Source organism: Telopea speciosissima, chromosome 10 (assembly GCF_018873765.1).
Source record: "Telopea speciosissima isolate NSW1024214 ecotype Mountain lineage chromosome 10, Tspe_v1, whole genome shotgun sequence".
In the NCBI taxonomy this organism is placed as follows: domain Eukaryota; kingdom Viridiplantae; phylum Streptophyta; class Magnoliopsida; order Proteales; family Proteaceae; genus Telopea; species Telopea speciosissima.
The window spans coordinates 55,596,130-55,608,143 of NC_057925.1; the positions used below are offsets into that span (position 1 = coordinate 55,596,130).

General features: G+C 38.7%; 1 protein-coding gene across 3 annotated transcripts in view; it reads left to right on the plus strand.

Annotated features, from left to right (window-relative positions):
• Positions 1–12,014, plus strand: part of LOC122641975 (5'-3' exoribonuclease 4-like) — a 40,436-nt gene that overhangs the window by 22,644 nt on the left and 5,778 nt on the right. For all 3 annotated transcript variants that reach the window (XM_043835329.1, XM_043835330.1, XM_043835331.1), the window contains 8 exons: positions 5,291–5,361; positions 6,168–6,296; positions 6,418–6,494; positions 6,603–6,643; positions 6,741–6,815; positions 7,261–7,415; positions 7,508–7,612; positions 7,696–7,771. In XM_043835329.1, the coding sequence (XP_043691264.1) occupies positions 5,291–5,361; positions 6,168–6,296; positions 6,418–6,494; positions 6,603–6,643; positions 6,741–6,815; positions 7,261–7,415; positions 7,508–7,612; positions 7,696–7,771 (729 nt within the window). The remainder of the gene's footprint in view (positions 1–5,290; positions 5,362–6,167; positions 6,297–6,417; positions 6,495–6,602; positions 6,644–6,740; positions 6,816–7,260; positions 7,416–7,507; positions 7,613–7,695; positions 7,772–12,014) is intronic.

The following is a 12,014-nucleotide window of genomic DNA, read 5'->3' on the forward strand; positions in this document are numbered from 1 at the left end:
GCCTAGATAGGGTTACACTAATAGCCATAACGCTTTGATAGGCCCATAACTTGTAGCTCAAGGTCCATTTGTAGTCCATTCCTTAAAGGTCCAATTGGAATGTTTGAGATTAAATGAGAATTGTAACAACCCCTAATTCGGATAGGGTATAAGGTCTTGCCCTCATGGGTGTTGGTCAGAAATCACCATTCGCATTTATACAATAATCCAACTTCCATACAACACACACATACATAGAAGAAGACTTAACAACACACAGAGCTGGATTTAAGATCTACACATTGTGTATACAACAACCGGTGGCAAACACTAAGAGTTCAGCAGTGTTAACAAGAGTTATATTACAACAAAAGATTGTTTTAACACATAGTTTATCCAAAAGATCATAAATTCTCAAACCCTGTCTCAAAGGTTAGTGCACCACGTGCACTCACAGCCTATAGAGTCTGGAGTTGTGCACCCCTTGATGTAGATCAAAGCATGAAGAAAAGGGCAGAAAATATAATGTAGTCCTAGACTGATAGAAGACCAGCTAGGAGCTAGTAAACCAGGATCTGATATGAACTGGTGATCCGATTAAGTCAAAATAGGGTTTTAGGTCAAAATTAGGGTTAGGGTTTGAGGTGTTGGTTATGCTAGGCAGATGTAGGGGAGTTTATCAGGGAAGGTCCTGAGATGTTTTGATGAGCGAAAGTGTGTAAACTAGAATGGCAGCAGGTTAGGGTTTCGGGTTTTTAGAAAGTGAAAAGTGAGGGAATCTAGGGTTTAATGGGGGGGGAATTTTGGAGTGGGCTTTGGATCGAGTTTCCAAGTATGGAGAGTCACTCGGCCAGCTTTGGGTGAGGGTTTGATGGTTGGGATGGGCTGAGCAGATATTAGGGTTTATGGAGTTTTAATGGAAGTGATGGGAACTAGGGTATGTGAGGGAGTTTGAAGATCAAACTCAGATCGAATTTCCCAATTGAGGAGGGAAGATTCAATCCAAATTTGGGGCTGAGGTGATGACTGGTTAGGTCTATGGGTGACTTAGGGTTATGGGAAATTGAAAACAAGAAGGGGGAAAACTTAAGTGTTGGGCTGTAGAGGATGAGAAGAAGAAGTATGGGGTTGAGGATGCTTCCAAACTTGCTTGCAATAGCAAAGACTAATCGGCAGCAGCTTGTAATGGCAGTAGCTTGAATAAAAATTTGATCTTGGACAGAAAACTTGAAAGTAGAATTTGAAGAGAACCACCCGGGCTTCACACCGCAAGGTGTCGATTGGATCAATCACCAATGCCACCAACGAACCACCCTGGTTTCACACCGCAAGGTGTCGATTGGATCAAACACCAATCCAACCAGCCTTGATCGAACACAAGACAATCTCCAAGGGAGAGAACAAAGTTGCAGAGCAGCTTGAGCAAAATTTTCTAAAACAGTGAGGTAAAGAGGAGCCCTTCGGTAGCTTTATTTATATTGGCCGCTTAAGTTAAAAAGATTCTAAAATATAACTTAAGTTAAAAAGATTCTAAAATCACTTAAATTGGACCAGGGGTTCAATCGGTTCAATTTAAAACACTAAAACATGAAAATAAACTAAGTATACAACTAATCCCGTATGCAACCTAGGTACCCCTACTTTAGCTCCATAAAAGTGACCTATTACAATGAAAACCCATGGGATCAGAGACCCAACATGTATATAACCCAACCCTAGACTTATTCCTAATAAAAGAAGCCCAGTTTGGTGATAAATCTGCATCACAGTACTAACTACTAACCGTGATTAACCATAGTCAAACCATTTTTATTAACTCAACACTCAGCCAAGAAACCTTAATCTTTAGGTGGCTGAAGTTCCATAGCCACCTCCTCCTTTCTTGATGTGTGGCAGTCCCTCCCATGCCACCTCAAGCTAAGGCATGCACATGGTGGCATCAGCATATGCAGCCATGTGGCCTAATCAGTTGTGGTCACCTCAAATAATCCACTAACACTAAGTAACAACACTTAGGTTAATAAATCTTAGTTAATATTAATTAAGCTGATTACTACTAACCTTGACACCTCATGCTTTACTATTTACTTAGCATACTATACAAATACACACCATATATTATACCTATTACATACATACATACATATACATATACCATAGGATATATTTTTAAATAAAATTCACACAATTCATATAACTTATACAAAAATAATAGAATAAATAATACACATTATAGTAACTTCAATATTGGATAATTCATTTGAATAGTATTTAAAAATGTATTAAAATAGAATATAAAACATTACAATATTCCCCCCATTAAGTTGGGATAAGGCTGAGTTTGTTGTTGTTGTATAAAACATTAAAATATTCATAAATAAACAAATAAAATATTAAAACATAGCAAACAGGAATGCGTGGCATTACAAGAATTATTGGCTGAAATAACTACCCTACATTAGCCGTTTACTTGCTTGATAATGGGAATTCTCAAGGACAAATCCTTACCTAAACCTATAGGCCTAGAGGGTAATATGAAGAACCCCAACATCCCTAGGGTAAGAATAAGCCAATAAGGGCATTAGAGACCACACATTTATTGCCCCTACATTACCTATTGCCAATTTACCTCCCCTACGCGGAAATAATACTGAGTTGGAGAATCTATCATGCCCTCCTTTTTTCTCAAGTCAGATCCTTTGGAGAGGCTTTTGATCGATATGTCCCTAGATTGTCTGGAATTGCAGAACATGATATGTCTACATGATCCCTGGAAATAGGGATAAGTATTAGTTAAATTGGGTGTGATGAGAGGGGAAGATTTGGTATTATTTACTCATTATTAATTTCCTTGTTATACATGTGAAACTCCTTTTTCCTTACAGTTGATAAAGAAACCTACTGCAAGTACCTAATGAACCTTCTTTTGGTTTTGTTGATCTCTCTTGAATAAATGGTGAATGACCCACATTAGTGTGAAGGAACACATAGAACTTGTTATTTTATTTAGGCTCTGTTGATTGGTTTTTGAGAATTGTGGGTATATGGATGGGGAATTATGGTGCGCTCTTACATGACATTACTAAAAGGTACATATTGGTGTGCCTATCGGAGAAGATGTTTTATACCTAATATTCAAAGCCCATTAAAGTGATAAAAGATAAACTCTTTCTATAGTTGTCGATAAAAGGTACACTCTTTCCATAGTTTTTTAAGTGTTGCCTAGCCATTGCATAGGGGACAAGGCAGTTTCCTAGGGCATAGGCAACTGGTCACCAAGTTGTCAGGTATGGAGACTCAAAATTCTTGGGGGAAAATTTGGGAGGGGTGGGGGAAGTAAATCCAGGGGTGAAAAGGAGGGGAGAGAAAATGGCAAAAAAGAACAGAGAAAAAGAAAGGAGAGGAAGATAAGGAGAAAAAGGATAAGCGAGGAAGAAAGTGGAAACAGAAACTTTCTTTCTCTTATATTTGACTTTTCATGTGTATTTAATATTTATCTGTAAAGGCAGCATACTTTTCCACATTATACATCAGTACTTTTTATATTTACAAGTACAAAGAATTTGACTTTCATTTTACACCAAAGACCCTCTTCAACATTAAAACTCAGAAGCAGAAACCCTAATATATTACACCTAAATTTCCTTTTCATTTTAACTAAGCAGACTCTTTTTCCTTATGTTCTCTTGAAGAGTATTAGTTGGTTTAGGCTGGAAAGTAGCATATGCTGGTTCTGCCTAACTTATAGGACTTAAAGTGTCTGCATTTTGTTTAACAGTCATGCATGGTTTGTGGATTTACATATATCAAATGCGTACAGTTTTTTCCCCCTCTAACTTTCATATACAGATTTTTTTGGATATTAATGAATAGTGACATTATGTTAGGTACTTAGGTATCATGCTTGGAATGTCCGAAAACTAATTACAACTTCTTATCTTTATTATGAATACAATTTCTCATCTTTATTATGAAGTATCTTTTTGCAGTAGTTACAATGTGATGGTGATGCAGCTGCTAAAACCCTAATTCTAGAATATAAATTAGGGTCAAAGAAGCTTCTGATATTGGCCCTTGATTAGAATATCTAACAAATAAATTGTACGATAAAATAATGACAACAGTATTCATCAAATTGACTAGGGATATCAAGAATTGACTAGGGGATGTGTTCAGTGTGAAATTCAGATGAAACAAGGGGCAGCAATATTGAACTATTAATGCACAGATTGTAAGAACAGAATAGAAGTGAGGAAAGAAAAAGAAAGAAGAACTACAGAGAAGAATAAGGATAGAAAAAGTGATGGATATACGTAAGAGGGCTAGAACAGAGGAAAAAAAGAAGAAGAACAATGATGAGAGAAGAGCTAACCTGCTGATAATGATGGGGGACTTAGAATAGCAGCAGTACAGCAGCCTGTGATTGGAGTTAGAGAAGAAAGAGAGCAAAGAAGGTAGAAATCGATAAGAGAGAGTTACCGTTGTGCAACGTAAAGACTGAAAAAAGGTGAGAAAATTATAAGACAGAGAAATAGGACTCTTACTAACAAGCTTCTAATCATAGACTTTTAAATTAGAAATTTTTAAAAACTAAAGCTAACCCCTTACAACTCTATTAATGGACCCACCGTCAGTGTGGGATGCTTTCCACACCCTCCCACATTCCTAGACTCTCTTTCCTCCCTGACAGTGTGAGCCCTTATTGACGAAATCGATACCCGTGGCCTAATTGGTGTGGTGTGGGAGATTTCCCCCCACACTGGCGTTGGAAACCCTCTCCCAAAAAATAATCCCGCATATCCTCCCTTGGACTTAAGATTTGGGCCTTATATTTGAGCTCATTACAATTAAAACCCATAAAATTAAAAGCCCATGACTAATTATTATTGAAACTGGGCCTATTCTTGCTCTGTGCCTGCATTAGTTGGTGCCTAGTGGCTAGTGCCATCTGGTGGTTTTGAATTTTTTCTAATGGTTTCTTTGTATCTTTTATTAATCAAAGATCATTCTCTTAAATGTAATTTGTGCACTTCTTATAAAACTAGAGCCTTCTGAAATCGAGGAGACTCATAATTCATTGTAGATATTGTGAATGATTGAGTCATTCTTTTATGGGTACACTCTCTTGAACAATATGATGGTTTAACATTTACTAGAATAAATTTTTTTCTTTCTGAAATGAATTTCTTCTTTATGCTTTCCAATACTATATGTCATTGTGAAGTATTGTCCACATAAACTTACAAGACTGCATTAGATGTTCGTTTATTTGGTTGTTGGAAGATCACCGGCTAAAGACATGCTTTCATAGGTCTTGAAGTACGTGGAAGGTCTATGCTGGGTCATGCGGTATTACTACCAAGGTGTCTGCTCTTGGCTATGGTCAGTTATGGAAACCGTGTCTATTCCTTTTTGTTATTGTTTTTTTTTTTGGAGGGGGGGTGTTAATGTTTTGCCATGTGTCAATGGAAACCTGTCTATCTTTTTCTTTCCCCCTTATTTGTTATATTTGTTACCAGGCATAGTCATACAGATCATTGTGGTTTGGTTGATTCAGAGAAAGGATCAACCAATGCAAGGGGCAAAAGCTTGGTATTCGTGTGGATTTTCTGATCCATTGTATATCATAGATCTTATGGGTGCCATCTGATACCGGCATATATTGGACTGTCTGTCAAATCCCCGACCAATACTTAATACCATGTTTCCATCCGTTTACCTTAGATGTATAAAATACACGGCTCCAGATAACATTTTGACAAATGTCCATTTGATGTGAGCCTTGCTGAGAAATGAGTGCTTGTACAGACAGGATAATGGGACAAGTGGAAACTCTCCTCCCAACTATGCAGTTTGTATTCAGATAGGGAGTTTGGTTTGTTCCTACCAGGGATGTTCAAAACCAAATATTAACCTGGTTGGATGATATATACCATTCATCCTACCGTTCTTTTGGTACATCATAAAATGTGGAGATATACAAGAAAATATCTATGGATTGTATGACTAAGATCAATCTATTAGGGTGAATTTGTCCTGACATCTCCTTGATGAGAGACTGTATGGTGGGTTACCTTAGCACCGCCAGGGGAGAGGGGCCTTCATTCAGTTCTTCCATCAGGAGCTTTGGAATATTAATATTCATTATAGTGCTTACAAGTGGTACTTGCATTTTCTGCTTTTATCAGGTACTATCCATACCACTATGCTCCTTTTGCTTCTGATCTTAAAGATTTGGCAGATCTAGAGATCACATTTTTCCGGGGAGAACCATTTAAACCCTTTGATCAGCTTATGGGAACATTACCAGCTGCAAGGTTGTTTTATTTCTGAGTTGTCTGTCTTGCAATTATTTGGAATGGCAACATTTTACATTTGGCATTGAGACACTGTTCTCTTTCCTTCTGGGCTGATGGTGAAGCGTAATTCTTGTTGTAGTTCCAATTCTCTGCCTGAACATTTCAGGGCATTGATGACTGACCCTTCATCACCAATTAGTTCCTTCTATCCTGCCGGTAAAGAACTTTGTTGTTTAAACATTGTTTCATGCCTTTCTTCTGTTAACATATTGTTTCAAACATTTGTTCTCTTTCTTATGATGTTGGGTTTCTTTCTGTGCACAGATTTTGAGATTGACATGAATGGTAAACGCTTTGCATGGCAGGTATATTCTTGCCCTTAATTTCTGATCGACAGCTTATGTCTATAGATCCTTATGATATAAACTGATGGGAGGTATTGCAAATTATTTTGGAGCTTAGGGCGTTGCAAAGCTGCAGTTCATCGATGAGAGAAAGTTGCTTGCTGCAACAAAGAAGCTTGAGGAAACTTTGACGGTGTGGCAATTAATATCTTTTCTTCCCGTTCTTTTTCTTTTTTCTTTTCTGGTCTTCTATAATTCACAACAATCTCCACAAATCTCAGATTTCAGAAACAAATGATACTTGGATTTCTCATCAGAGATTAGATATCTTGTGGACGTAGGAAGCCTCACTATTACTCCCAGACCCAGGAGAGCATGCAAAAAATGTTGGGGGATATTATATTGGCACTAGTTGGTAATTAAAGGGGAAAAAATTGAATTTTCCAACTCTTGATGGTTTTCCATTGATTCCTTTTAAATGTTTCATACTTTTCAATGGAAGGATTTAGATCCATTGCAAGTAGTTAGTATAGCAATCAATTTCCAAGATTGGTTTTTGGGTTTTTGTGTCTGAATCCTTTTATTTTGAGTTTATGCTATGGATGCTGACATTGGCCATTTATGATGGGAACACTCAGGAAGAAGAAAAGGCTCGAAATAGAATTATGTATGATTTGCTATATGTCTATGAGAGCCATCCTTTAGCAAGGCGTATCCTTCCATGCTACGTATTCTGTTATCAGTCAGCTCCTTCAGAAATATTCCCCGCCTATCAAATTGACACAGATATAAGGTTGGTTGGTATATTACTTGCTTTATTGAATCAGTCTGGATGGTTTTTGATAATGTATATAAACATGGGTTTTAATTACTGAATTATTGCAGCGGCGGAATGAATGGCTACATTTGGTTATGTGAAAGAAATGGGTATAAGAGAGTAGTTCCTTCCCCAGTCAAGGGGTTGCCAAACATTGAAAACAATCGTGTCCTGTGAGTCTACTGTCCACTTGCCATCTTTGGTTTGTGAAGCTTCAGGTTTTCCTGTTTCTCACATTCAGTATTCTTTCATGCAGCAATGCTACTTATCTTAATCCTCAACCCCATAATCACATTCCAGAACCTCCGGAAGGTGTAAAAATGCCCAAAAAGGTATACAAAAGCTATTAACTTTTTTTTTTCAAAATAGAATTGATTGCAAACAACTATATACCATAGTTGTCACGGTGACAAGGTGGTGGTGGAGGGAAAGAAACCAGGGCGACACCAACAAGGCGCTGCCTTGATAACTGCTATATAGTCATTAATATTGTTGAGGACATGGTGGACATTTGTTTGTTGTCCCTGGTACCTAGATATGCTTAATTTATGTGTCTCTGGGTGGCAGTGTCTGATGGGAATGGTTATTTATAATTTTGTACCTTCTGAGAGGGCCATGAGTTCCCTATTTGTTATTGCATTTTGGCATCTCAAGCAGTGATCTCCTAGTGGTGTGCATACTGAATCCAGTTTTTCTTGAATTCATTGGTGTTTTTTGAATTTTCCCAGGAGTCCTGAGCTACCATAGTTATGCAGCATGGAAAGTTTGGTTTCTATTTAATTATGTGAAAAGGTTTCCACCCCTTAGAATATTACATTAGTTTTTCTTTGTGCTTGGATTCATTAAGTTCTATTTATGTGGTGGTCAACAGTTCACTTTACTTAGTACACTTGGGGGGGGGGGGGGGTTCCATACTAGAATGTGTGATCAAGTTAATAGAGAAGAGGTTTGTTCGCTATTTTTGCTGACACATATAAATCAAGTTTTCTTTTAAGTTGTGTGGCCTCGTGTGCAAATTCTGTCAGTGTTGGTGGCTTTGCTACCTCCAGGAGTCCATGAAAACTTCTGAGTGCACTTTGCTGAAGCTTGACACCTCTATTTTTCTGTCTTTTAGTTCATTTTCTTTCACAATTTTCTCTAATCATTCTGGTTCTTTACTTCTTTAAAATTACAGTATAACTTCTTTGTTTCCTCTTTTTCCATATTCAAGTTTTCTACAGTCGGATGGAGAATATAGCCTTTTGTGTGGATTTTCTTTCCATGTTATACTACTCCATTAGCACATGTTTCTTTAATCATCCTCATTGATCTCCTTTTCCTGTAGTTATCCTTAATTATCTGCATCTGAACACGGGCTGTTAGTCTCAGTTGACATTGTATTTTATCTTTCAATCCATTCAATTGATTCCTAGTGGACTGATTGAGAATAAGAATAGAATATCCTGCTTCTGTTATGTTAACTTGCTTTGTAAAATCCCCCTTCTAGTTTTCAGGATTTCTATTTCTGAAAATTACTCATTGCTGGTGCTGAACCTTAGAAGTTATCAGCTGTTCTGTACATCCAGCAACTGAACCTCCGAGTGTAGAAAATTATAAGCTCAGTCAACAAATATAATATATGTTTGAGGGATCCAAATTAAAGAAGTATAATGCAATAAGTTCAAAATCCTAGAGCTGTCTGTCAAACCAGCTACATGTATTTATACTTCTCAGCAGTCGGTGGAGGTTGAGCATCCTCATTCAGATGAAGTCACAGTCAAAGTCTCATGGGGACATTTTTCAGTTGGTTGCATTATCTCTAATATGGATGTTGTATTTCAGGTCAACTCTCTAGATTCAAATCATAAAATTTCTATTTCTAAATCAGTGCAGGAACTCTAATATAAGGGACTGGAAATGTAGCTTTTCAGACAAAAATACATCACCCAAATAGTGCATACGTTGAAGTAGAAAAACAAAAATTTCGCTTTATTCATTATCTCAAGAAAATGTGGTTACAAACTGCCAGAAGATAAGTTTTTAATAGTGGCCAGTTGTAAACCACCCAACTGCATTAACACTCAAAAATCTACTACTAGAGAAAGAAATAGAAGTCGTCCTACTAGGAATAGTGCTTTGGATGGTTGACCAAAACCAGAAGAAATACCTTTCTTTTCATAGGTTCAAAAGTGTTGTAATATGGGTACAAGGGTAGAATTGTCAATAGGGTATTTTGGTCTTGTACTCATTCTAGAATTTTCTATTCTACATTATAAATAAAGCTGGCCTGCGTCTCATTGTCACAAGTCATTCTCCCAATTTCTAAGATTTCATCATGGTATCCAGGGCCAAGAGAAATTGACCTAGGGTTTTGTATCATGCTTGAGAGACCAATAGGGCCGCCTCTCACAGAACCGCAGCACCACCACCGTAGTACCACCACCACTTTTGCCTCCTCTCTCCCGTCTTGCCTCTCTCTCTCTTCTCGTGAGCCTACTGCCCCACCTCCCTTCCAATTTTTTTTTTGTTTTTTCCCCTCCAACTTTTTCCACCACCACTGCCATAGCCGTAGGGGTTCCCCTTCCCTCCCTCCCTTGGTGGTTAGTGTATCCCACCAAGGGCCCTTTCCTTCTACTATGCAATAAATCTCCCGCTTCTCTTGGAGATTTTTTTATGTGCTGCTTCTTTGAGTGAAGCCTTATGATTTTTTTTTTTTGCCTTTCTCCACGGCCATGTCTGACGACGAAAATTTTGCCATTTCTTCTGGACAAGGAGGGTCCTTTGTGCACCGTGAGAAGGATTTCCCTACCTTCCAGACTAACTCTGTTAAACTTTATGGCAATAATTACCTCATGTGGTCGAGGTCTGTTTCGCTTGCTATTGGTTCCCATGGTTTGAAAGGCCATCTGATGGGTACCTCCGTTCGTCCAACTGCTGCAGGGAAGGCCCAAGATAAATGGGATCTCGATGAGTGCCTTCTGATGTCTTTTCTTCTCAATTCGATTGATCTTGCTATTTCCCAGAGTTATCTTCTGTTGGAGAATGTTGCCGATGTATGGAGTGTTGCCAAAGAAACCTATTCTAAGGTTGGTAATGCTGCCCAGTGCTACGAACTCTGTTGAGAGATTCATAAGATGGAACAGAAGGATCTTACTCTTAGCCAGTACTATAATGCCATGCGGGGTATTTAGCAAACCTTGGATTTCTATGGGAAGTTGGGAAGTTTACTGCTACATGTGAAGCTCACACTATTTCCTACCGCCAATGGGAAGAAAAGTTTTGGGTGTATGATTTTTTGGCGGGCTTGAATATGGAGTATGATCCCATCCGTGCTCATGTCTTGAATAAGGATCCCTTTCCTGCCCTTGTACAGGCCTATGCCATTGTGACCTCTGAAGAAAGCCGGCGTGAAGCTATGGTGCATCCTCCACCCATGGACCGTGCTGCCCTATATACGGCTCCCTCCGAAGGGGCTCTGACCTCCTCTACTGGCTCACCTGGGGTCCAAAATCGTGGTCCTGCTGCTCCAGCTAGTCGCCCTCCTGTGAAGTGTGACTACTGTGGGAAGGAACGCCACACCAAGGATCGTTGTTGGAAACTCCATGGTCGTCTACCTGAGCCTCGTGGGCGTGGTCAGCCAAGAGCTGGAGGTAGTGTTGCCCACCAGTCCACCTCTGAGGATGCTTCCTCTAGTATACCCCTCTATGTCGATGAGATGACTCTCCTGCAGAGTTTGATGTCTAAGTTGGAATCTTCTACTTCAGCACCTTTGGTCCATGCCAGTGTTGCCTTTGCTACTACTGCACCTTTCTCTGACAGTTCTACCATAGGTATTTCGTTTTTTGGTCATAGCTCCTTTGTCAAATTTTTTTCTTAGATCATTGACTCTGGAGCTACTGATCACATGACGAGTTCTCCTAAAAATTTTTTCCCAGTATTTTCCATTAGCTGGTAACCATAAAGTTCGGGTTGCTAATGGTTCTTTTTCCCCTATATGTAGCAAGGGTGTTATCCATTGTTCAACTTCCCTTTCTTTATCTTCTGTTCTTCATGTCCCCAATTTTTCAACTAACGTTGTCCATTAGTAGTATTACAGTGAGCTCAATTGTAAAGTGACTTTCTTTCCTTCTCACTATGTATTTCAAGACTTGGAAACGAGCAGTGCGATTGCATGTGGTAAGATGGAAGGTGGCCTGTACCTGTTAGAGCAACCTCCTACTGCATTATCTACTGTGGTTTCTCTCCCAGAATTTGCTTCCAAAACCCTTGCTGATTTGCACACTTGGCATCGTGGATTGGGACACCCACCCTTCAGAACTCTATCTAGTTTATTCCTTAGTTTTATTAAATTATGTAATTTGAACAATTTTCATTGTGATCCTTGCATTCTTGCAAACCAGACTTGGAATACCTACCCTGTGTCGGATAATCGTAGTTTGGTTCCAATCAGTTTAATTCACTCTGATGTGTGGGGCCCTGCCCGTGTGGTGTCTTTTTCTGGTTATCGCTGGTTTGTGACTTTTATTGATTGTTTTAGTTGTACAACTTGGGTTTATTTAATGCAACAGAAGAGTGATGTGTTTTCTATATTTCAGC